The sequence below is a fragment of the Oreochromis aureus genome, linkage group 13 (genome assembly GCF_013358895.1).
Source record: "Oreochromis aureus strain Israel breed Guangdong linkage group 13, ZZ_aureus, whole genome shotgun sequence".
NCBI lineage: Eukaryota > Metazoa > Chordata > Actinopteri > Cichliformes > Cichlidae > Oreochromis > Oreochromis aureus.
In genome coordinates, this window is record NC_052954.1 from 8,744,778 (window position 1) to 8,772,261 (window position 27,484).

At 40.5% G+C, this 27,484-nt stretch overlaps 1 protein-coding gene across 2 annotated transcripts in view; it reads left to right on the plus strand.

Annotated features, from left to right (window-relative positions):
- The first annotated feature begins 15,488 nt into the window (after positions 1-15,488).
- Positions 15,489-27,484, plus strand: part of LOC116309657 (kinase non-catalytic C-lobe domain-containing protein 1) — a 43,196-nt gene continuing 31,200 nt past the window's right edge. For both annotated transcript variants that reach the window (XM_039622154.1, XM_039622155.1), the window contains exons 1-4: positions 15,489-15,915; positions 20,225-20,423; positions 23,469-23,527; positions 26,549-26,695. In XM_039622154.1, the coding sequence (XP_039478088.1) occupies positions 15,817-15,915; positions 20,225-20,423; positions 23,469-23,527; positions 26,549-26,695 (504 nt within the window). In that variant the 5' untranslated portion in view covers positions 15,489-15,816. The remainder of the gene's footprint in view (positions 15,916-20,224; positions 20,424-23,468; positions 23,528-26,548; positions 26,696-27,484) is intronic.

The window sequence follows — 27,484 nt, forward strand, 5'->3', positions numbered from 1 at the left end:
GTTTATGTAGCTTTATTTCTGTCTCCACCATTCCTCTTTAACAGAAAACCAAAACAATACAAAACAGGTTAAAAAGCAACGCTGTTGAACTGAGCAGTTACTAGGCTACACCTGTTAGGCACAACATATGACCACCTGACTAATATTTTACTGTAGGTAAAAGGTAGGAGGTACGTGTCAAAGTAACATTCAATTCCATTTTATTTTTATGGTGCCAAATGGTAACAACAATTGCCTCAAGGCACTTTATATATGTAAGGTGAAGACCCTACAATAACACAAAGAAAACAGAAAACCCCAACAATCATATGATCCCCTATGAACAAGTGATTTGGAGACAGTGGGAAGGAAAAACTCCCTTTTAACAGGAAAAACTCTCCAGCAGAATCAGGTTCAGGAAGGAGCAGTCATCTGGTGTGAACATTTGGGTTTAGGGGATTAAGACAGGACAAAGACAAGCTGTGAAAGAGACCCAGAGGCCATGAAATGCCATCCACATAGATGGCAGGACCCAAGGTTTAAGGTTTCAGATCATTGCACAAAGCATCACACTGCCTCCACTGGCTTGCCCTCTTCCTATAGTGCATCCTGCTCGTACCAGGTGTTCTCCAGATAACCAATGCACATTCACATGGCCATCCGCGTGATGTAAAAGAAAGCATGATTCATCAGACCAGGCCACCTTCTTCCTCTGCTGGTCCAGTTCTTCTGCTCATGTGCTCATCGTTGGCACTTTTGGCAGTGGACAGGAGTCAGAGTGGGCATTCTGACTGGTCTGCAGCTATGCAGCCCCATGCACAACAAACTGTGATGCACTGTGTATTCTGACAGCTTTCTGTCAAAACCAGCATGAACTTTCTTGTCAATTTAACCTGCAATAGCTCGTCTGTTGGACATGACCACACAGGCCAGCCTTTGCTCCCCACATGCATCAGTGCGCTTTTGCATTTGTCAAACTCGCTCAAATCCTCATGCCCATTTTTCCTCCTTGTAACACATCAACTTTGGGGACAAAATGTTCACTTGCTCCCTAATATATCCCACCCACTAACAGGTGCCAGGATGAAGAGATAATCAGTGTTATTGACTTTGTCTTTCAGTGGTCATAATGTTAATGTATTTATTACTTAATTCCAAGGTTATATAATACATAAAGGTTAATGTTGGTGCTCCAAGTGTGCATATAGTGACATATACGCATGTTAAGCATTGCTGCTGTGTCATCCTACATTATTCGCTTGGCAAAACCAGCCTGCTACACTTACACAGACTTGTACTGTAGTTGTTTGCCTGGCGGGCACAGGATATGATGTGTGATAATGCAGCGCATAGGGCCTCCAAACATAGGAAAACAAAAACAGCTCTATTGGTTTACTTGCTTGTCATAGCTGTGTTTTGCCTCAGCATATGTCTCCCTATACAGAGGATGCCTTCCAGCCAATAGCTATCTCTCAGCTTCCCCAAAAAGACCTCTGAAGACTTACATCCCCCTCTAAGCACATAAAAGTAATGAACAAAAACCCCAACTTATTTTACTGAGCTCAACCCCATTCTGCTATTTCACAGTGGCTTACTGTCAACACATCCACACCTGAATTTCAGTCTGTGATGTGACACTATGAGCTAGCTTCTTGTTCTAAAACGAAAGAAAGAAAAGAATAGAAAAAAGGACTTTGACATCTCGGTGAGTGACATGTCTGAATATTCCCTTTAACTTGTTTTCTCGACACAAGTATTGGCCCCTGCTGCGCTGCTGAATTTCTTTATGCATCAAATCCTTTGTTAGAATTGTGATGTGTGCCATCACAATGCCTAAGTCAGGTAAGTGTGAATATTACTGCGCTCTCTAACTCAAAGCTGCGCTCTGGCTTTGGAGGGAGCCAAAAGCTGCCAATCTGTGTTGTTCTACATATTTGACAACCCTCCCCCGTATCTCCCCTCCCACCCCCGCAGTCTCTCCTTGTTATTTATAGCTTTCTCTAATGATGACGCAACACAGCACAACTGCAAGGGAGCAAAGAATCATGTGACCGTTTTAATGCAACAATCCGGTGGATTATGAGGGCCTAAGAGGCTGCCCTTGCAGTATGTAACATCAAGGCTCGTACAACAGCCAGGCAGACAGACAGGGAGGGAGGGCTAGAACCAGCCAGCACCCTGCCCTCCCCTCCAGCCCCCTTCTCCTCCCTCCTTTAGTGGAGGAGAGGGGGCTGGACAGCTGGGGGCGACATGGTGGGCCAAGGACCAGTGAGGATGGAGAGGGGGGATTGCAACAAGTAGATTATGCTACAGTAGGTGTTTGTTCTGGGTCTGTTAAATCCCACACAGCTGCCAATAACCAGTGTTCACTGCCGCTACAGGTCATAGTGATTTTTGATCCTGTAAACAGTAGATTCACTTGACAAACTTTGCAAAAAGAACGGAAACTGCAATGGAAAATACACAGTACAATGTCATGTACCCACCCGTCTTCTCTTTTTTTTAAATTAAAATGTCAAGAGAAGTTGATTTAAATAAACAAAAATACATATGGTTATGTTTTCTTTTGTTACATGTTTAAATGTGGCTATTTTATGCCACAAAGTAACAAATAAATATAAATTGGTGGCATCTTAATATAGTGGTGGGCAGCAGGTTATTACTGCTAGTACTGTGGATTTCATATTGGCTTTTGGTCCTTAAATAATTCTATTAAATTAAACAATTTATAAGTAATTACAATAATCAGATAAGAAATAAAAAAAGGGATTTTATTTTTTGTTCTTTTTCTGTTTTATGTGATTATTATTACATTTTATTATTATTTTGTTATTATTTATTATTTTATAATTTCATTCTTTTTATTATTTGAGTTTTACTTTATTTTTTATTAATATAGTGTTTTTGTTTTTCATTTCATAATTTAAAAAAAATACTATGAATTTGTTGGTTGCTGGTTGATTGTTGGTTTTAGCAAACCCTGTCTGACTTAAAAAAAACAAAACTTATTCAAACACAACTCAGGGTGACTAAAAATATATGTAATTGTAGCTGTGACAATGTGGAAAAGAAGCATGGAATAGTTGCATGACAGCATCATTGTTTTTAAACTGCATCTCTTATCTATTGTTCTGTTGGTGATTCATGTTTTTGCTCACTTCTTATTCAAATCGTAACTTTTCATCATACGTGAAAGTTTGTGCTTAACATTTTTTCTTTCTCGCCATTAATGACTTTGTTTTCCCTGCTTTCCCTAAGCAAGAATTTCTCTTTTCTGTAACCACCATTCACCAACCACAATTAGCCAAGCTGCTCTGGGATTGCACATCAGCCATGTGCTGCACACTGCTCTAGCTTAACCCACATCTTAAGCATTTTAGCCAATATAAAATCTGTTAATTTCTTTTATCAGTTTCACAACCCTACCCTATGCTGTTTCACTTTTCTACAGTCTCCAACATGTGCATATTTATCTATGAGGTATGGTTTATGGTCTTAATTTTCCTTGAGTGGCAGGGGATTCAAATCCTGGCTGTGCCTGAGTACAATTTCTCATTTTAAACTCTACATTCCCTCAGTAGGAATTCAGAGCACCGACTGTATGCTCCAGAAAATCAATCTGTCACCAGTTTCATTTGTTTTCACCAGATGAGCTCTGGGAATCTCAGCCTGCAAATGTGCACTTGACTTGGAAAGGCTCTAAGCATATGGTCCAAGTGTGCAAATGTGACTTCTAAAATGGAGAAGCATTCAGAGGGCTCCTCTGGGTTCCCTTTCGGTGTGACAGAAATCAAAATCCTGGATAAAAGAAACATTGGGAGTTGGGAATAGCGACAGAAATGGCTACTCCTGTTCACCTATGATATGAAAACAGACAGTTATGTTAATGCATGACGTAACATAGTTGGTAGTGGCTTCAAGTGTCAACAGCATGAACCGAGAGGTCTGATTTCATGCAGCCCTGCCTCCGGTTTCAGACTGAGGCTGTTTCCTGCTCTCAATACAGGAATGCCATCTAGTGGTTAAAATCAGTAAGTTGACATGTGGAAACGTATTGGAAAATAGCCCTTATGTACAACAGGTTAATAGGCAGGATAGTGCATGAGCTTTGTGTTAATGACTGCAACACAGCTGCAGCATAACATAGCACAAATGCAACACTGTTCTGCCAGTCACACGGTATTAACTTGGCAAAGTGCACCAAAAAATCACGACGCACCGATCCAGGCTCTCTAAAGTGTGCCCTCCTAAGACAGAGCCTATTTAACAGATCTTTATTAAGTAAAAGATTAGCCAGCTGAAGTAATTAAGTGTTCACGATGGAGGTAAAACGAAACGGCAGGGTGGGCTTGAACACCAGCCCCCAACCAAATGCAAATGTATGCAGGAATAACTGCTTCCCTTCTCTCTTCCTGTGATGCGTAACCATGAGGCAAGTCTATGGGCGAAGTTCATAAATGTTTGTCCCGCTGTAACATATTGAGTTAGCTGCACTTATTTAACCTGCACTCGTTGCAGAGATTGTGCCCCAACACTGTTTTTGTCTGCAAGGCCTGATGAATATGCATTTTTTCCCTCTCCCTGTCTTTAATGCCTAAGCGCTTCCTCAACCACACACACACACGGGTAAAGTGATACATTTGTGCACAATACAAATCGTCATGCATATAGTGCTATTGACATACAGATAACTTTGCAAAATACCTATTAGAGCTCTCTACTTTAAAGATTAGGATGAAAACTTTCCTTTTTGAAAAAGCATATATGACCGCAAACCCTTCCTTCGTTATGCTGCAATAAGGTCTAAGCTGCTGTGGGCGGCTGAATGTTTCTTCTTCACCCACCTTTTTTCACTGTTTGTGTGTTTATACAGCAATCCTCATTTGATTTTTAGTTATTATTGATCTCTGGCTCTTTTCTACAGCATGTCTTTTGTCCTGTCTCCCTCCACTCACCCTCAACCGGTCGTTACAGATGGCTGCCCCTCCCTGAGCTTGGTTCTGCTAAAAGGGGCTTTTTTCCTTTCCACTGTCACCAAGTGCTTCTCATAAGGGGTCTTCTGATTGTTGTTATCTGAGCTATATGTTGTCTATTACAGGGTTTTTAACTTGCATTATAAAATGCCTTGAGGTGACTGCTGTTGGAATTTGGAGCTATATAAATTAAATTCAATTGAATTTATTATGTAAGATTTTTCTTGATGATGAAAATACTCTAATTATAAGTGTAATAGCATGTAAACAGCCAGATATGCCAAAAAGATCACCAAGAGAACAGAACACATAAATGCATCATTAAATGCACAATTGTGTTTTTAAACAGAAAAATAAAGGGAAAGTAGATGATAGATGTGTTACATAATTAACTGAGTGGAATGATAAGTTGAAATGGAGGAAACAGTCAAATATGGGCTTTTTAAAACATTTTTACATTTGTCCAACTGGCTTTACTAAAGGTGTGCCAAATTAGTTATGAGCAGCTCTCTATATATTGTGAACTCACACTGAATGTAGGTGGGTTAGCTATGAGTTAGCTGTGACCAGAAGACAAAAAGACTACACATCCAAGCCAAATGGTGGAACAGATAGTTTAGATCAGTGGTGCCAAACATGAGGCCTGTGGGCCAGAATTGGCCATCCAAGACAGCCTAATGGATAGCTTTGGAAAATATGAAGGAGGGTATACAGCTTGCTGATACAGAAATTCCAATTGACCATTCAGACTACATCATATTAAGTAAGTAATGTATTTCTGTAATTTTAGTGCTTACAATGTATCCTGAAAGAGTTATGCTGACAGATTTATTTGATTTACTACAACAGCATTTCTTTATTATGTAGAAAAACCAAGACTCATTGTTGAAACTACACTTCTTATTCTTATATTAAACTATCTCAGGGATTAAATGTGTAGGTGAGTTTCACTGGTCCTGCCCACATTAGGTCAAAGTGGGCTGTGTGTGGCCCTTGTTGTAAAGTGAGTTTGACATTCCTGGTTTAGAGGAAGAATTGAACAGTCAAATCCGAGTGTGGTTTATCACTGTTGTTGCTGACTTAACTTGTGTTTGGAATCAATGGGTAAAATGAAATTTTTCTTTCAAGATGTCAGCACCCCGACATTAAAATTGTGTGAGGAAAAATAAATACTAATAAACTAGTTTTGCATGTTTTTAAGAATTGTGCAAAGCACGCATACACATATTTAACAGTTAGAATTTGAACTGAGCAATTGCAATCTTATTTTATTTGAGATAAAATGTTTATTCCATCTGGCTAATTGCACTGCACTCAGCTCCACCATCTGTTTCCCAGGTGAGGCAGAAAGACTCTCCTCCACACGTCTGCATCCTGTCCAGGTGAGTAACTCTCGTGCTCGTGCAGTAAACACAGTTTCCATTTATTTTCTTGTGATTTTGAATCCTCCTGATATTACTCCAGGTCTACCCACGCAACACTTGTCATGCTAAATAAAATTGAAAGAGGTACAAGGAGTACACAGTTGCCTAGTAGCAAGTGTTTTACTGTGGGCTTTGTGTGTGTTCAAAGTGTTTGTGTAGTTCCCAAAACACTGGCCAAAGGGACCAAACATGTTCCTTTTTCATTTTTTATAACAAGGTAGTGGAAAAACAGATGTCAGTGTTTGCTTGTTCAGGGGGGGTGAGCGTGAAGGTGAGAGCAGGGCGGGCCTTTGGGAGTGCTAAAGAGACTTGGTGGTAAAACTTCAACTTAAAGACACTGCAAACAACAAATACTACCAGGAAGCTGTTATTTACAACAAGCTGCGACTATTGTTCCTTCTGTTTTAGATCTATACTGGGAGGAAATGGATTTTGTGATTTTAATGATATTTTTAAATTATCCTTTATCCATCAAAGTAAAAACATTTTTGCACACTTCTGTGAACAATAGTGCCCGGCAGAGTGTTCACAAAGCTGAGGGATCTAGGACTCAACAGCCGTCCGTGTGCATGGATGTTGGACTTCCTCTCTGGCAGAACTCAGGTGGTGAGGGTGGGTAGGTGCGTCTCCGACAGCATCACCATCAGCACGGGAGCGCCACAGGGGTGTGTCCTCTCACCACTGCTCTACTCCCTCTGCACTTCAGACTGTGTGGGCACCAATGCCTCCAATACCATTGTGAAGTTTGCTGACCACACAGTGGTGTTGGGCGCCATCTCCAACAACGATAAGGCAGCCTACATGGATGAAGTGAAGAATCTGGCATCGTGGTGCCAGCATAACCACCTCCAGCTGAACGTCGGCAAGACCAAGGAGCTGAGCTGGTAGGGACTTCAGAAGGAGTCAGCACAGAGACTACAAGCCCATTATCATTTCACTAGCTGGGACCACGTCCTTGGTAACGATGGGCGATGAGGGATGAGGGAGTATGAACTGGGGAAGGCCTCGAAGGGGACTGGAGACGGCACCCGGGCCGGGCAGATCCCAATGTACTAACGAGAAGTGAATGAAGGAAAGGAAGAGAGGAGAAGAGGAGAAGAGAGGGAAAATGGGGGGGAAGTGTGGGGCATGAAAATGTGAAGAGCAGGTATTGGTGAAGGGGGGCTTTTATAGCCTGAGGCTGGAGGGGGCGTGAAGGAGGAGTGGTCCCGCTCCTGAAATTCAGATGATATCTCCACTAATGGAGCTCCAGTGGAGAGGGTGCAGTCCTTCAAGTATCTCGGTGTCCACATCTCCTCAGACCTGACATGGTCTGCTCACATTCAGGTCCAGTCCAAAAAGGCTAGGCAGTACCTGTACCACCTACGACAACTGAGGAAGTTCAGGGTCTCTCCAGGGATCCTCAGGACTTTCCACATTCTCATATCATCCTGATCCTTCTGGCTTCACTACAGCACCAGACACTTTAACACCCTACCCACACAATGTACACAAGCTGTAAATTTCCAGGTATTTTATTTTATCTTTATTTATATGATGTATATAACTCACCCACGTGCTGCACATAATGTCTTCTTTGTATATACTCATTCACTGTATATAAAGTTCTGTCTCTCTTTTTTGCACAGTCGGGGTCACCACAGTGGACCATCTGCCTCCATTTGACCTCGTCTCCTTGTCCTCCTCTGCCACACCAATGCTCTGCCTGTCCTCCTTCACTACATCCATCAATCTTCTCTGTCTTCATCCTCCTTCCTTTTCCTCCTGCCTGGGAGCTACATCTTCAGCATTCTTTGTCCAGTATATCCAGTATCGTTCCACTGCACGTGTCCAAACCTTTCATGGAAACTGGATCCTAGAACCAGGTTTTGACTTTTTGGGCTGCTTAGGGGTTTTGTAGGTCAGTTTGCCCAGTCTAGTCAGTCAAGTTTTTTGAGACACTGCTTTGTGTATTTCTAGTGTATTAGCTTTTGTTCTTAGTTCCCAGTAACTTAAGAGTTTAATTCCTCCCTTTGTAGCCCTCCCTGCTGTGTCAGGTCACCTGTATTAAGTTTATCCATGTGTCTGTGTCTTCCCTGTTCAGTTATCACTCTTCCTGCTTTGTTTTGTGTGTTTGTTGTTCTGTGTGCGTTGCCTTTAGTTTTGCTTTCATTCACCGGTGTCAAATCCTGCCCAGCTGTCTCCACTTCCCATAACACATAACCACAACACATAACAACGTCCTGTGTATATATTGTCTCAGTCTCCCTTTTTCCTTTGTCATAGTGTCAGCTCAGTTTTCCTTCATGTCTCACAGCTCCAGGATTAGGTCTGGTTAGTTTTCAGTTTCTTTCTGTACCTTTTTTTCCTCACTTTGGATTTTCTTCAAATCAACCTAAAATGGCTAACATTTTGCTAATAAATTTGCCCCTTGAATTTGTTATTTCTTAATGTTTATAGGTCTTCATTCCCTTAACTAATACAAGTTGCTTTTAACTTAGCTCCATGCCTTTAGTTCTATGCTCTTGATCTCATGATCTTTAGGTTCCTTCTTTGTTTTTGATACAGGATTTGTTAAAACTCCTTCTGTTTATGCTGTTATGGCTGTGCTCCTGTTGTCTGTGCCTTTGGGTCCCTGATGGCTTTAGATGATGAGTTGGGTTTTTTCCTCCCTTTTGTATTCCAATTCTGTCCTTTCAATCTTGTCTCCATGTTTGTCCATGTTCTGTGTCAAGCTTGTATGTCTTTGTCTGTGTTAGTTATTTTTTCTTTATGATTTTGACAGTCTCTTGTCACCAGTGCTTCGGTTAGTTCTAGTTCTCTGTCTCGTCATTAGTCTCAGCAGTTCTGCCACCTTTTGCCTGTTCCTTGTTATCTTATGTTTGTATATATTGTCATTTTAGTCTCTCTTGGCTCTTTGTCACATTCTACCTCCTTGCTCATGTTTTCTCCTGAAAGATTCCTAGCTGTAAATGATATTTTCCTGGCCTGCCTAGTTTATTGCTGAGCTCTTACAAAATAAACAACCTTTTAGTTTGTAACTTGTTTCCAGGTCTTGCATTTTGTGTCCAACTTGTGCCTGCCACACAAGCCACCAGGACACAAACCATCTCAGCCTTGCTTCTTTAAGTTTGTCTCCAAACTGCTCAACATAAAGTTGTCTCTCTTGTAAATTTGTTTCTGATCTTGTCCATTCTGGTCACTCACACACATCAAATCAAACTGTTGTCTTTTTGTCAGTGCCATCATCTCCAAACAACACATCACAACAGGTCTCACTACCATCTTCCTTTTCACTCTTGCTGCTATCCTTCTATCACTAATCACCCCAACACTCGTCTCTACCCTGCCTGAATGCTCTCCTTCACCTCTCATCTGCTCTGTTTGTTGGTTTGGATAAACAGATCACTACAACTTCTCCTTGCGTGTCCATCTTTCTACCGGTCTCCCTCACATCCACATTCTTCTACTGACCTTTATATTTTTGCACACTTGTTTATGTTTATGCTTTTATTTCTACTGATCTACATCTACATAGTTTTACATAAATTATGATATAATGCTAAGACTTGGATATGGACAGTCACATATTAGTATAACAAAGTTTTACGTAACAGATACAATGGTAAGAAATGATGTCTTTGCAATGACCTTGTTTACTGCATCAACTCATCCTAAAATGTGATCTGATTTTTTTTGTAACTCAGGTATGCAGACGAGGTGTGCTTATTCAGCTGAGACATTTATAATTGAATATGCTCAATAAATATTCACTGACTGAACCTTGTTGCGCAGCATTATCCAACAAGTGTTTCTGGCCACAGGTGTAATGACTCTGTGACAGGCCCTGGTACAGAAGCTTAAACTAGGCTACCACAAGCCCAAAACAGATTCAACCTTACTAAAGCAACATAAAGACAACTGTAAAGTTTATAAGCATGGAACAAAAGACAGAACTGCATTAACCGTAGGTTCTCACAAACTGACTGGATGGGGTCATTGTGTAATAAGCACACTCGTCATTCAACAATCGTTTCAAGATCAAGGTCAGGAAGTATAAGAATACATCTAGGTTATGCATGTGGACACACATTTGGACACACCATCTACCATAATGTTGGTCTCATGGTGTTTTTGACATACTTTACCAAAGCTGAAACCCAACCTGAGAGTTTATAGTGCAACTATAAACTCTCAGGTTAGCACTGGAAGTCAGCCAGAAGTGATAAACCAAGTGGTGTTGGCTTCTCCACAGCACCTTGAGGATCAATTACTCCCTGGATCATGGTGATAGGACTTTTCCACCATACCACAGGGTCAGTGCTATCGCCTTGTAGCAAGAGTTTGAATCCATTTGAATGTTCTCCTGTGTCTGTTTAGGTGCTCCTGCTTCCTCTCACAGCCCAATGACATGCATGTTAGGGGATTCTAAATTGGCCGTTGGTGTGAATGGTTGGCTATGTGTCTGTGTTAGCCTTCAGATAGACTGGCAACCTGTTCAGCGTGCACCACACACCTTTGCTAGCTTGAATAGACCAAAATCTAACTGTGACCCTGAATTAAATTGGAAGAAGAGGATGGATGAAGGTGAGCTTTCCAGGCTCAAAGTTATGATGTTGGTTTTACTGTTATTCAGTTCTTGGATGATGTTTTTATGCTGGTATGCAGACCCAGTTACACATACAAGGACACACAGCACTAAATATGTAGTGCTATGTGTGCTTGGAAAAATTCAACCTTTGTAGCATTCATTTGTAAACTAATAGTGTTTAGATACACATCCATCACCATGTCCTGCCATGGATACCATACATGTTTATGACTTGTGCATGGTACACGTTAGGGACAGCTATCTTAACCACTTAGCTAACAATTGGTGCTTTTTTCCCTTTCAGAACAAAACCTGCAGTTTTTACTTTCTCAATGATTCTCTGCTTTTCAGTTAACAGATTTTATTAGGTGATTAATATAACTTTAACTTCAAGAAAATACTGTCTTTGGCCTACTTTGCAACATTTCCATCTGACTCATTTTAAGATAAGGTTCTGGTAAATGAGATCATTAATATGCATGGTAGGCTACATAATTAAACCATGCTAAAATGCTGAGACTAAAGCTGCATGCCTCAAGAAAACAGTCACAATCCTCAGCTGATGACCCATGAGGAAGAATAATGAAACAGAATTATTACTGCATCAGAAAATAACCCTATTATTTCGAGTCAAAGCTACTGTTTGGATTTCAGGTGAGCCAGCAGAGCTCTTGACTTCTATAATTTTACTATCATTGATATATGATATGACTTAAATAAAAGAATATAGAGATTCAACATTTGCATGTGGCTGAAAATCAATATTACATATAGTTCAACATACTGCTCTTGCTCATTTAAACACAACACTTTACTACACTTCCTGCATACCTCAGCACCTCCAAAAGCTTTCTTGCCATTTTCCCAAGTCAGATATTCTCAGAGGAGCTTCCCCGCTGAGACACAGCCCTGAGCCACACTTTAAAGCTTCATACCAGAACTGAAGACTATAGCAACTTTTGACATCTCTGTGACACATCTGTAAATATTCACCATTTCCAGAAGAGGTTGGCAAGTTTCCACATGCTTGACATTCTATGTCCATCATGGATTTGCTCTGAAACAATGCTTCCCAGACTTCATAGGTCAACTATCAGCCTTGGATACAAACAGGATACCAAATATGGGTCACAGCTTTCTTTTTCTATTCTTTTCAACAACAAATGTGTTCATGTATAAGGATTTCAAATGGGAACTATCATTTTACACGTCTAGTATGTTTACTGATTTCAGTAAATTAGCAAAATTTTGCATATCTATTAAAACACTTAAAGAATATTAGAATAAATCATTTGTTTTTGGTGGCACAAGCCATGAGCGCATGCATTTGAGGATGTGGGCAGGTTTGAGCTGAAAAGTAGCTCTAGCTTGTAGCTTGCATATAAGCAACCGTGTGTCATGATTAGTGCGGAGAATGACTTCCTACCTGGTGTAATTTCTTACTTTTTGTGAAAATGTTAGCTTGAACACTTTAGCATTTAGCTAACAGTCATTATTTCTTAGCCCTTTTCTATAAGTTGACATTCTGTCACTGTCCTTGTTTATTATTACTTGGAATCTCCTGCTCACCTTCCCACTTTTTATGTAAAGTAATTTAGTTTTCCTATCTGCTAGGTTGGTAGTATTTGCAGGCTTCCCAGCACGTTAGGTAACGCTACATCCCATCCCATCTTTTATCAGTTTGGTTCCGACTTAAAAGTGCAAACAGGCCAAAAGTATTTCCTCTTTCTCGCCAATTCTGACAGCTATACCCAAATAAGGAAGGAGGAAAAGAAGTACATCTGAGCCTGAAATATGAAAATAGACAAAACTGAGCAGTCATAATACTTTAAGATGACTTCAGATTACAACATCGGGCTCATCTCTGCCAAGCGCTGCCTCGCTGTAAATGATTCAGTTGTTCCCGGCAGCAAGGAGCTCTGCCGTGTTTCCACATTACAAGCTAATCCTTTTGAAGATGAAATACCTTCTGAATGTATCTCTCACTTGGCTACAGCACAGTGCCAACAAGGATCAAATAGACTGCTTTGTTTTCAAGTAATAAGTCATTGAGGGGATATGCCAGAATATGTATGATCACATTAATTGCCTGGCTGCTAAAGTAAAAGTACTTCCCTCTATTATCTCAACATGCCACAGTACTGAGCAGTCAACAGTTCTAGTGGTTCCCCTCTGCCTGGCCAAAGAGGCCCTTCTATCACCGCTCAGCAGCCACGGGGCACCGCCGGCATAATAGCAATCTCATTCACCACCACCCAGAGCTCAGCTGGCAACCCAAACAGGCTTTCCATCATGACTGGGACACGGCACAAGATGATATTTAAATGGAGTGGACAATTAAGATGGATCAGGGTGTGTGCAGAAAGTACTGGGCTAAAACAAATATGCAATGGGGTGCATTTGAAATAACAATGAGAGAAGGGTTGCATTGCTAATTTGCTTTGACAGGGAAATGATTAACGAAAAAAAAAAGTGCAACATTACATTTAGATATTATATACTCTAGTTCTTTAAAATGCTTCAACAATAATTTTGTATAAATAACAGAAAAAAATTCTGATTGGCTTGTAAATGAAATGCTATCGCTGCTTTTTTTCTTTCTTTCTTTTTCCAAAATGCAAACTTTCGCTTTAAAGTAGATGACTGCAGAGAATTCATCACTATAACACAGACATGTTGGTTTTCAGGAGGCAGAAGTGACCCTATCTGGATGAGAGCTTAGTTATCAGACTGGATCTGTAGCTTGTTAGGGTGCAAGGCCCAGACATACATATTTGCTAATTAGCGCTGCACGACAGAATAAATAATGCTTGGTTTCCACTTGGCAAAACTGAAGAAAAAAGTTTCTGGATGGTGTTAATGTCACAGCAAATCATGTTATTTGTTAAACCGTCAAACGATTTCCCAGAAGACACCAACACCACAAACACAATGACACAGTCCAGGTCAGAGACTCATATGACTCAAGCAGAGGTGGGTGGCTTGATCCAAATATCAATAGTACCAATACCAATGCTGGTATTGGTATCTGATACTAGTGTTTCAAGATCAATACTTTGTTTTTTTTGTCCTCTAAGTTCACTATGTAGCCCACTGAATTGCGTTTAATAATGTTTTTTTTCCTAGAAAGGAGCAATATTCTGTCATATCACACATTCATATTTAGCCTATAGAACATTTAAACAATAGAAGTTGACCCAAAGTGCTTTAGAGACAGACACATTTCCAAAACCTGGATTCAAAATACATAAAAAACTGAAAGATCTGTTTTGTCGTGTTAACTAATTATTGTGGAAAGTAAAAAGTCAAAGTGATTTAGTGCTCATTAAAAAGTGTTCAGAATTTCTAAATTCATCTCATTAATCATGACACACTGCTCTCTCCTACATGAACTGCCTTTAGACACTATCCATAGAGAGCATGCTTTTCTCTGTGCCAGCCTGTAAACATAGTTTTTAATGCTGCTAAACTTGGGCATTTTAACAAGAGAGTCCATGGAGAGTCCTGTTTGGAGCCAGCCTCCAGTTGCCACTCCAGGAACTGCAGTTTTTGGCACTTCCACGTTGGTTTTTATTTTTCAGCCCCAGAGGTTGCTACTTGATAATAAACGTAGGATTACAGTTACTCTGGTATAAAATAAATGTCATTTTGCAATACACATGACCTCTAATGGTATACAGTCATGCAAATACTGCAGAACTGGTATTTTTGTGTGTGTTTTGAGGTGTCTGCTTTTGACTATTCTGGCAGTTCTTTAATAAATACTGCATTTCTTTGCTTTGGTGTTCACTAAGAGAACAGGAGATTTCGAGGGCTATTTTGGCAAGTATTATATGAAGAATAGAACATTTTATTCTTGACTATTAAATAGTTTGAGCTAGCCAACTACAAGCTTCATTTGAAGATTTTAACTATAACACAGGCTCTCATCGGTGGATTGAGCTTTGATCAGTTGTCATAGATTAAACTTGTGAACCTGACTTGGTTTCAGGATATTAAATGTGAAAGTGACTTTGGGGCAAAGATAGATGAGAAGCCCTGCTCATTTCTCAATCAAAGCATCAATTAGTACATGTGCAAAGAAGAAATGCTGCTGAGAATGTCGCCTTCTTACTTATGAATGAAACTAAGAGATGATTTCAGATATTTCTATAGGTACAAAAACCAGAACAATGGGAAGAATATTACACATTACTGATCCAATCACGCTCACACTCAAAAAAAAGAAAAGAAAAGTAATTTAAACCTTCCTAAGTTCCTAAACACAATAATAAATGTCAGCTTTGCAGACTGACAGGAGTTTAGAGAATTTGTTGAGGGCATAGTTCATATTCAATTAAGAAATGAGTACGTAGCCAGTATGGTGGAATAAATAAGTGTACGTACACACTAGTCCGTACAAAGCCAGATCATTGGAATTAGAAGAGATAATAAGGACTAAGTGATGAATATGACTCACTCAAGCTGCACTGTGAACGGAGGCGTGAAGCCAACTGTAGCATGCAGGCAGCAGTACTCTCCGCTCTGCCAGCACTGGGAAAAGGGAGGATTCAGAGATCCGCAGCTTATGACCGCCTTCAGTGTGTGTAGCCTGATTTTTGTGGTGTTACTGATAGCCTTAAACACCTCCAGCAGCATCACACTGCTGTGGACGGTCGCTTAGGAAGCATCGATTATTCGGCGTCGTTTCTGGACGAGGATTGTCCTGCAGTGACCACCGACTGACTGCTGGACTGCAGCGAGCATTTGAACCCCCACCAGTGGTGCCCAGCGTACCCCGAGAGCTCAGACATGCCATCTGTGTCGACTGGAAACGTTGCGGTGTGCTCCGACATTCGCTTTACTACTTGAGGGAATCAAAGTTGGTGCAATGGAGACTTCCGGGAGTGATGCGGCGGACGCGTACTTAAGGAAAGCCGAAGACAGAGATTACGATCTTGAGCATCTGCCTCCACTGCTGGAGGATGAGGTGAGAGGCAGCGGGGTTTTTAAAAGGAAGAAGTTATAACTAAACATTGGTATCGTTTTAAAACAAACAAACGCTAATGTCGATTGCTTGGAGCATCCGAATTATATGAAACAGCCTCTTTTTGTGTTTCCTAGAAAGCTGCTGGTTGAAATTTTTAATCCTCTTAGAGGTTAAAGTCAGCCAGAGAAACGTTCTTAGGGCCTTAACATTTAAGATGATTTAATTGCATTTAAGACAAACAAGGGCGAGTAAAAGTCAAAATGTACTCCAGAAATAATTTTAATACCTAAATTTAAAATGTTTCAAGTTTTAGCTGCAAAACAGTATTTTTAGAGTAACCCATTTCCTGCCAGGGTAGCAGCAGATGCATCTGGAAGAGTATGGGTGGAGAAGGGTTTGGGGTTTTGGACGTAATTTAATGTACTTGTTGACTTTTTTCTTTTTCTTTTTTGGACACACTGGGTTATGTTGCATATCTGACAAGTTTAAGGTAATCTCTCTGCTGTAAGGTGTGGAAGATAAAAAAAACAACTTTTGGGATTCACATTAAACCAAATTCTCAATACTGTATATACTGGTACAAGAGAGCTTTCCTAAAGAGTGCTTCCAAAGAGCTCCCATTGGGAGTGATAGGGGATGCCCACCTTATGGGTAAAATAAAATAGGGTTCCAAATTTAAACTATCAGCAGTCTTTAGTGTTTCCTTGTTGAATTGAAGAAACTTTTTGCATTTTATTTATTTTTTAAACAGAGTTTCAAATGATGCATGATGAAGGAATACCATGTTCTGAGGATTTTGTTTGTTGCTGTTATGAGCACTTCTTCAAGTGCCAGAATTGAAAATTGTCCTCCTCTCCCTCAAGTACATTGTCTCAGTATGCATCTTTACACCGTAATACAGGAGAACAAGCCCTCTCTTTTGCCTTTCCTCCCATTACTGCAGTGCAAAGACATGCACCACACCAAGAGCCTCAACAGAACCTTGAAACTCAGAGGCAAACTTATATAGGACAGCACATTTAACTTGAGGGGAGTGAGAGAGACTAACGTTCCCCTGCACTGTTCTCAAGGGAAACTGTCTATTTATGGGGCGGCTGCTGCTGCTGCTGCTGGTGCTTGAAGTGGGACTTTTCTGCCCTGTAATTTGGCTCTACCCCACTCGATCGCATCAGTATGCTTTGTTCGCAATCTGTTGCAACTCTGCTGCACCTACAAGACAGTCGTAAATCAAAACAGAAAGGCCCTTCTCGTGCAATCAAAGATAAAGCAGTGATTGTCAGTGAGAGCAGAGCTGTAGATTATCAGAGAACAGAAGCGTTAAGACATTCAGAGTTAGAGAAAAATGAAGCTGCTGTGATATAAATACTGTCATGAAAGAAGAAAAAAATTGTCCATGGTTGTTAAAGTGCTAGATATAGTGTGACAATCACTTCTTTATGACACCGCCTCCACGCACACACACGCACTCGTTCTCCACTTCCACTCTTCTGCCTGAGTTAAGGCCAGCTTTTGTGTCCACTTGCAAACTGGAGAGAAGTTCCTGTAATAATCAGACCGCAGCATTATGCTTAATGCTTCATGGAATCTGTGAGATCACTGCGTCTGCTGGGGTAAATGGGGCCAGTGGAACACAGACGATGCAGTGTGTTGCTGCAGGTCTGTAGATTCACTTCATGAAATTAAGCGTGCAGGATGCTATGTTATACCAGATATTTTCAGCTGTTAGCGCTAATGAATGAATTAATAAAGGCAAACATATCTTGTAAAGCCTTCAACTTTAGATTATGTAGTGTCTTAGTTACAGTCATATGTAAGTTTGAGTTATCTTCAGTGTTAATCACGACATGAGTCAGTTTCCAAGTAAAGACCCGTAAGGGCGTATAAAAACTCAACATGTTTACTTGGCAAAGATTTATTTCCTCATGAAAATCAGACTTATATTGTCATTATTACAATGAGTGTCAGAGTGTCAACGTGTCCATTTTTATTACAGTCAAAGTCAGATGTAGTCAACGTTTGTGATGGTGAAGTCAAGCCTGAAGGCATTTTTGTGGCTAACAAGCTGTGCCAGGCTCCTGCAGATACATCCTGAGACAGCGACCGGACACTCAAAGAATCAAACTGAATTTCTCAGAGACATCTGCAACAGGAAAACCTTTTTAAAAATCTTTATTCTGGGGCAAAGTCAGCAAACTTTTTAAAGTAATCCTTTAAATGCTTTAAACTAACTTAAAACAATGCCTCACAAGATGTCAGCTGAATGGTAAGACAGTACCAACAGGAAATGTGTCATTCTGGTTTAAAAGCTACTTTTCAATTCAACATTATGTTTTGGTTATTGCTCCTTAATATTAGTGCATCACTCTTACGTACATGAAGGACCTGTTGAGGTGGGAAAGTTCACATTGAATCTGAGTTTAAGATGTATAAGGTAACATTAAAGTTTGGAATCCAGCCATGATCCATTATGAAGCGTTGCATATGCTCTGTATGTCCTAATGATGTCGAGGTGATCTTTAAAATAAGAGGATGAATCACCAGCCGACGAGCCGGATCCAACCTGTGAATCAAATTAACTGAGCTCCTAATATAGTCTAATTTTTTTTATTTGTGATTGGTTTTAAGTCTAGGGTTCCATTTCCATATAAGACACTAGTCAAGATATATAATAAAGGAAAGACTAATATGCACAGGAAGTACAACAGAGAACATAAAAGAATGACAAGGGGTTGAATTTCCAAACCTGCTATGTCTCTGCTACACAAAGCCAAACATTATTAAATGGCTGTGTTATCAGTCTCCTTTCTTTCCAAACCTTTAAACAAATGGTTTTTACACCTGCCTTTAAAAAAACTGTCATTTGCGTCATATTTCATGGTCCAAAAATCATCTGTCATGAATTGAATAAGATTTGATGCAAAAGCAAACATAGCTTTATGTGTTGCTTACATTAATGGATTGATGGATCAGTTAATATATCATAATATCCTTAGGAAGTGTTGTGCCCAACCACTGAGAAACTAAATACTAATACAGAATCATATTTTTATACACCAATTTAAAAATTACCATACACATTGGTCCTATAAATGCCATGCATTATCAAAATATCTGGTATATTGCATCTTTTATGTTGTCTCCTTTTGCATGCTTCTTCCTCCATTCACCCCCAACCGGTTGCAGCAGATGGCTTCCCCTCCCCGTGCCTGGTTCTTCCTGTTAAAAGAGAGGTTTTCCTCCCCAGTTGTTTGCAAGAGATTGTCTGACTGCTGGCGTTTTTTTTTCCAATAATTTTAGTTATTTGATATTAAGATGACAGAACGCTTCAAAAGAGACTGCAACATCCATCATTTGTAGCTCCAACTACAAAGGTGCCCTTCTCTATGAAGCCATAATCACTCAGAGCAAAAAGTTCCAATTTTTTCAGCAGTGTGATGAAGTGTGTTGATTTGCATTTAACAGAGACCATAAAACAAAACCAAATCTGTCTCTGTTGTACTGTAAGTTGTATCCACGCTGTCCAACACCTTTTACCTTTTTGCAATAACACTTTTTATTTCAACTGTAATGCTTCCTCTGCTGCTGTTGCCTCCACATGGCCGCTGTGCTATGATGCACATGAGTCACTTTCACTCCAGCATCAACCTGTTGAATCAAGTTCCTCCAGGGATTAGGTAGAACTTCAGTCTGTGCCGTCCCCTCTGTTCAGCAGGAAGTAATGAGGTCAGAGCTTTTAACGTCTACTTTGCGCGCTCTCTATTTACATTTTAATAAAGCCGTTTCGCACGAGTTGGCTGACTGAAATGCAGTTGAGAGCAAGAGGCTGTTTAATGGTGCATTTAGGTGCTCATGAGGGGAAAAAGGAAGATGTGAAAGCCCTTCTTAAACTAGTTGAATCATTAAATTATAACTGCATGGATGTGCATTAATGTGGATCGCCAGGACCGACTTGGAAGTTCAGTTTTTTTGTGTCTATGCGGGTTCAGTGCCCGTTATTTAATAACTGTTGCGTTTTACCCTCTTGTGTCCCCCTATTGTTTTACTAACAAGCTACAAGCTAATAGAAAATGACCGAATGTTAAATAAAAAAAGGGCAAAGAGCTCTTCATTAATATTTGCCTTCACTCACACTGTATTAAATGGGAGCACTGGAGCAAATAGTGTTCCTTCAAAGTGTTCATTGTTGAAGAAATTCAAAAGGCAGGCCCTTATCCCTAACCTCAACTACATAAAAACAAATCAGGCTCCCACTGTGGATCGTATTTAGTGTGCATACCCACGGTTGTGTGTATGTGTGTCTTGTCCACAGGAAAATGTTTCTCTGGCAGACATCCTTTCTTTGCGGGACAGCTGTCTGTCTGAGGAGGAGGTGTGGGCAGTGTGTGCAGAGTGTGTTCTGGCCCTGCAGAGCATCAGACCCTCCCACCTCTTCCACACACTGTGCATAACACCAGACACTTTGGCCTTCAACGCCCATGGGAACGTTTGCTTCATGGAGCAGCTCAGTGGTGAGTCTATAGCTCAGGCTTGTGTCCTGTGTTGCTTTTTTCAGACATTAACCCCTTTACAGGCACTTGTTATTGTTTCTGACTATTTTCAGGGCATGTTAGTGAGGCTGAGTGCTGAAGCTCACACATGCTAAAGGGAGAAATCAGTTTTATACTTTGAATATAGCAGATCAGATCAGAGCTACAAACTGTGCCTAAACTCCAGCTCGAGCTTTTTTTCTGACACACAGAGAACAGGCGCCTTTTTTTCCCCTTTAGTGATTTGTTGCCCTGATCTGTATCACTTTCAATTTGAAAATTTCTGCCTGAAAATACTCTGTCAGTGTCTCACTGGATGCGTCGCGCTTTGCTGAGGTCGGCAGGTCTGCCCTGATTTGCACAGACAACATCTTTTACCTCGTCACAGGGCTGCGAGGCCCAGTGACATTAAATGAAAAATACTCTGTGAGCAACTATTATGCCTCACCTCTTCTATTCTTCTTGTCTCCTTTGCATCTCATCACATATATGAGCGCTTGCACTGCAGCGTGCACTTACTCCGTCAGAAATTGATAAGCATTGATTAGATCAACAGGGTTGCCAGGGGGATTGTTGTTGTGGTAACAGCGTGGATAGCCTAGCAGCACTCGGCCTGCTCACACTCGCAAACACTTCACAGCCGCCGTGGCATCCGTTAAAGTGGTTGCATCCATTTTTAATTTCCACGCATCTCTTCAGTCAGTAATAGAGACGCTTTGAAGTGATGTCTTGATTACTCTGTCAGCTGAAATTCTTCGCAGTCTCATTTGTTGCCATGCTTTATTGGATTGTGTTCAGTCCGTTGGCTATGATTCACACTGCGAGAAGAGAAAGAAACTGCAGTGCCCACATTACCCTTCTTGCGTTAGTTCTACTGAATACAGTTCATCTATATCGTTCATCAATGCACCGCATTCCCAGCTTTCCATGCTGCACGGCTCCCTATTGATTCCTTTTAATTGAACTGTTTGTCAGATTGCAGTGCAATTTCAAGCAGACACATGCTGTATTGGTCAATCCCATGCCCACACACACAAACAAACAGGCTGTAACGCCGTATCACAGAGTGACCTTGAGGGGCTTTGATGATGGGTCTCAGTGGGAACAACAGTTGCAGCGACACTTTAGTGCTGTTTATTTCAGATGATTTACTATTGCGGTAATATCAGGAAGGTAATTGGATGTCATGGTGGGTGTTTTGGCAGCGTTTGCATCGCCAGAGCAGAGACACGCTAACAAAATGTGCTCTAATGGTTTTTTTATACAGCGATGACCAAGAAAAGCCGCAATTTTTCCCACAAGGTTTCACATCGCAAGCTGTTCAGTTTCTGATGAAACGGTGCCGGCTGTGCGCTGTGGGAAATACGATCAGCACATTTGGAAAGCGTGATGAATCTCTGGTATTGCTTGGCTCATGCTACCTGTTGTGTTAAAATGCTGTAGGCATACATGACTCACCAAGCTCCCACCATCACCCTGGAGGCAACTGCGTCACTGACAACGGCTGTCTTTTTTTTTTTCTTACTTGCCTTCATTGCCCATTTCACTGTGTTACAATATGTCCTGACTACAAAGAGTTTAAATGTCTTGTCCTTTTTTTCTTTTTTTTGCTCCCGTCTGCCCTTTTATCTTTCATGTTTGATTGAAGATTGAGCTTTTTTGAGAGGAGGTGAAAATATAAAAAAATAAATAAATACAGTGAGAGAAAGAAAGGAAACTAGAAAAGGAAGAGAGAAGGATGATGAACAGATAAAAGAAAAGGAGAGTGGGGTAGACAGGGTTTGTGGAAAGGAATGGTAGTGAGAGATTAGATCAAAAGGTCTAAGGAAGATAGAAGGCTAACAAGGTAAGGAAGGCACTGATGTTGTTGACATATTGTTGAAATTCCAAAATAATTATTAGAAAAAGGGATAAAGGATGAAGAAATTAAAGAAAAGACATGAGGAGGGGAGAGAAGAGGGAGGATGATATGGAACAAAGGAAGCGAGACAGAGGAGATGAAAATAGGTAGGTGTAGGAGATGAAAGACAAGGGGAGATGAAAAAGCAAAGTATGAGAAAGGGGTGACAAAAAGAGAGGTGAGGAAAGAGCAATTTAAAAGAAACGGAAGGAGTCAAATGAAAAAAGATGGGGGAAGAAAAACAAGCAGAGAGTGGAGAGAAGAAAAGACAAGGAGGGGAATGATGAAAGCAAAAGGAAGGAAGATGGTGGGAAAAGATGAGTGAGTGAAAGAACAAAAAAGGAGAGGAGTCAAAAAGTTTAAGAGGTCTGGAGAGGAGATCGGAAATAGAGTAAGGAAGACACGGGAGAGGAGAGAGAAGGAAAGGTAAGATGAGGGGAGAAGAAGAAAGCATACAGGTGAGTCAAGGCTTGAGAACAAAAAATCAGGTAAAGTTAAACATAACTAAAAAAGGATGAGTTTAAAGAGGTGATAGAAAAGGAGGTGAAAGAGGAGAAAAGCACAGAAATTGACACTGACCTCTGTACACCAGGAAGTGATAGCCTAGCTCTAGCAGACAAGCCCCCAAATTGTCCTGACCCACTTTATTCCCCGTCTGCCTTTTCCATCTTTTCTTGAGCCCACTCGAGGGAGTGGATGTTACCTTTTTAGTGATGTTTTCGTGCATCTGGATGTCCAGTCTAAGCGTCGGCCTATTTCAGGAGGACAAAGTGAAGAATGCAGAGCTGCTCCTCTGTGCCTGCTTCCCCGCTCTGATCAGCAGATTGCTCATGTCTTGTTTGCCTGGGATTATCTCTGACACACGCATTAGGCAAATGAAGGGAAGCGTCTGCACTAGCCCACTGGACCGTTGTGGTTTAGCGTGCATATTGGGTGCATATTTCTCTGATTTGCATCTCATTATGGGATATGCTTAGCAAGTAGGTTACAGTACAGAACTGACATGACTGTACGTCTGAGTGTTTACATCAAATGGCCTGTTTGTTCCCCACTTTGATGAAATGATGGTGTACTGTATGCTTTGCATGCTTAATGGTGCAGTTAATTGGTATGCTTTCAACCTGCAGACGATCCAGAAGGCTCCTTCGTGCCGCCTGAGTTTGACAACACGGGCAGCACGTTTGAGGTGAGAAATGCTGAATCTTCTTACAATGTGGTCAAAGGGACAGTGCAGTCATTCACCCCTGGGAGTTTCTCAATACAGCACACAGTTGGGGGCACCTTGGTGATGTTTACTGAAAGAGAGGAGAGTGTTGTTTGTTCTCTGTTCTCACCTTAAACTCCGTGCAAGGCAGCAGCCATTCAGTTATATGCCCACCTCTGTCACCTCGAGCTGTGAAACAGTTATATTTGTGAACTTTCTAATTCCAAAATAGTTTATATTTTTATAATTTTCACAATGAATTCTATCTGTATGTATGTAATAATTAGCCCTTTTTTCCTCTTTATTGCTCCCTCCAAGTATGCACTGTTTATGACGGCTCTAAAACAGCTGTTATTCATTTGAGCGCACACAATTCAATAAATGAAGCCATTTATTTCCAAAGTGACAGCTGTGCGTTACATCTCTGAAGCTTTAAACTGAATCCATTTATATCCATGGTTTGACACATCACATAGAGACTGCGATGTGGAAATCACTATAGATTCTGGCCAAGTCAGTGACATTAATTTTATTGATTATATGCTATTTAGAAATATTATAATACTATAATTATAATACTCACTAAAGTGTATTTACTTACGGCAAGAAGGTTGTGTTTTTAGTAGCATTAACGTGCACGGCATTCTGTGTGTAAACACGGTCGCTCGAATAGTTGTGAATGAATTCTGATAAAACTTTGTGGGGAAACTAGGAATCAACTAGGATATTATTGAAGTGATACTATTACATAAGTGATATTATTATCACATATTGAAGTGAAATGGACCGGAATCTGTTAAGTAATGTCAACATATAGAAAGCACTGTATAAAAATTTTATCATGTTATATTTGACCTTTGACCTCTCCTTCAAGGTCAGTAGATGGAGCTGAAGGTCAAAGTGAAAACTGTGTTTCTTACTTAGGGAATGATGTATGGGGATTATAAATAGCACGATTGTTTTATTATGACTGTGTTACAGTACATACATAACAACTTGATTACATGTGCAGTGTTGCTAAATAATGATTATTTGCACAAATTTCAACAGTGTAAAAATGATTTGGCAGGAACTTAAACAAAACAGCTGATTACATGTTCAAGTCTATGGCAATGTTGTGCATACAGTTTGTGCAGCTGTAAATTTAACACCAGAATATAAAGTGTGGATTCGTTATGCAATGCACAGGTTTGCACACCTGACATACTTTCAGCTGAGAATCTACACTGACACATTATTGTTATTGTTCAGAGTAAATTATCAGCGATCTAGGCGGGTGTAAACAAAACCACTTTTATGAAAAAATTCCGACTTCCCAGCCATAGTCGAGGTTTTTTTGTTTTTGCACCTTGTAGCCACTGTGCATATTAACAATGTGCCATTGAGCAAACTGTACAGATGAATATCATTTATTATTAATCACTGTGTATGTTGATATTTCATCACAGTTACGTTTCAGGCAGGCGCACTTTGAGAAAAGCCTTTTTAAATATTTTAAATGTGTGTGTGCTATCTGCGATTTTTAACCAAATAGCAGGTTACACACCATTTTGCCACTTTTGATTACTCATATACGCACGGTCAATTTCACTGCAGTCGAAGATATCTCCTGCATCCTGCCCTGCATCACACTTGACTACATTATTCTGAGAGGTGTTTCTAATTTGTTTTCCTCCCCATTTACATTCACGGGCGGTGCGAAATGTCAGAGACACCTGAATCTAAAGCAGTTCAGTCTACACCACCACTAAGTGTGACCTCACTGCTAAAACATTAACACCTACATCTGTGTCAGCAAGAACATTGCAGTAACAGAAGAGTTGTATCGGATTGCATTATATTCATTTTGGATGGGTGGATTAGCAAATGCTTCTTTGCTCTGAGTCAGTCTGAAGTGTAGGAATCAGCCTCACAGCTCATGCCTGATACACAGTCTGACCTCTTTTAAGCAACTGACTATAATCCCAGACCTCAGTGATTCACTTGGCTGGTACACAGTGTCATCATGACTAACACAAACTGTGTCCACAGCTATGAAAATAAGCTTACAGTTTAAATCAACCCAAATTTCCCTTTAACATTCAGCAGTCTGAATCTTAAAACAGACTTGATCGAGTCGTTCTTCTGACTAATGCATTTAAGCACGAGCCTCTTTATCTACGAATTTGCATACTTTTCATTGTAAGGTGCTTGCAGCTCCAGGTGTAAACATGTCTGAGTACTCTCCTCTGCACATTTATCTTTCTTCCTGCTGCAATTCTTTTAAAAGTAAGTCTGCATTTCTCTCACTGGGCTTAATAAATGTTCATATCCATTATTTATCCTTTTTCGCTGTGGCTGAGTGCAGCTGTGTAACCATTCTATTCATCTTTATAGACTTCTCTGTACATCTATGTCTGCTGTATTATGGATACAGCGCTGAAAAAACTTTATTGTCAGGAAACAGACAAATGCCTTTCATGCGACTGAATACTAAAGCATTCTGCTTCCTCCGTAGAAATGCAGAATTCAAATGTGAAAGTCGCACTCTGCCACTGAGCAGTGCGACTTTTCTCACCACCGCATGAATACATTTGCAGCAGACTTATGTAACTGGATTTCAAAGCAAACTGTGCATTCTAATTTTTTGCAGTTTTTCTAAAGAACTTCTTCTTCTTGCACATTTGTTTACCACATAAGAACGGGTCAAGCCCACTTCTGTTGGGAGAGATTGTTATGCGTGGGTCGTGAACTCCGGAGCACCTGGAGTGCCTGCTGTCTCAGGGCTGACCATAATATCCACTGTCAGCGAAGCAAAGCAAAACAAAGGCTCCTTCATAAATATGCCTACATGGCAGTGATGCATAGCAATTATGGCCTATGAAGTTGTTACGGGATAGAGTGTTATTTTGAGCTTTTCTAAACTCATTCATGGATTCAGATCTCTGTGTGTACTGTAAATTCACAGCTGCAGCTGCTTTGTGATAATGACAGTGTTTTCTCCCTGTCTGCCCCCGGCTACAGGGCCATGTTTATTCTCTGGGCTCTACGCTTTCTGCCGCACTGAACTTTGTCATCGAGCCAGAGCTGGAGGCAGATCTGGGAGAAGAAATCCAGAGGCTGCTGGAGCAGATGCAGGAGGAGAAGCCTGAGGACCGGCCGCTCCTGCAGGTACAAAAAAAACCTGCTGACTCTTTATTACTGTTAGAATGATTTATAGAAAGCTGCGTGGTTTAAACTGCATGAGAGAGCTGTGGAATAATTAGAGGTCTCGCTTCAGAAGGCGTTTTGTCCTGGGATCACACTAAAATCATTATAACTTTCACACAAATGGGAAAATTGGGTGATTTGCCTTTTTGACATGTAGTGAGACAGGAAAATATGGTTAAATATGAAATGTGTCGTGCTGAACATATAGGAAAAGAACTGAAAAGCAATATTGATCTCGTCATGATCTAATACGATGGATAATGATTGGTCAATAGCAATGTGTAGCCTGTACCGATGCTTTCCTCACATATCAAGCCAAACAGTACATCCCAGCAGAACACAGAATCACTATTGCTTTACAGTCAGTACAAATGTATGGATACTTTGTGTGATTACTGCAGTATTAAATCATGTCTGCTTTTCAACTATTAGACAAACTGGCAGTCCATATTACTCCAGTCAGTCCGTGCTCTTGAGCAGCACCAAGTGGAAATAATGTGTCACTGCAGGTTTTACAGTCACACAGTCAGAAGTCCCTTTACTGTCAGCCTATTACAAGATAAACCTCAATACCAAAGAAAAACAGAAGTAAAATGGCTCATTCTAATTATATATTTGCTCAAAAAATAAAAGCACACTTTGTACAAAACACTGTCTTAAGTAGAAAAAGGTGTTATATGATTGTAATATGTGTCTTGATGCATTCTCAATCATCCAGGAAAGTAAATCTCCAAAAGTTGAATCTGTTCA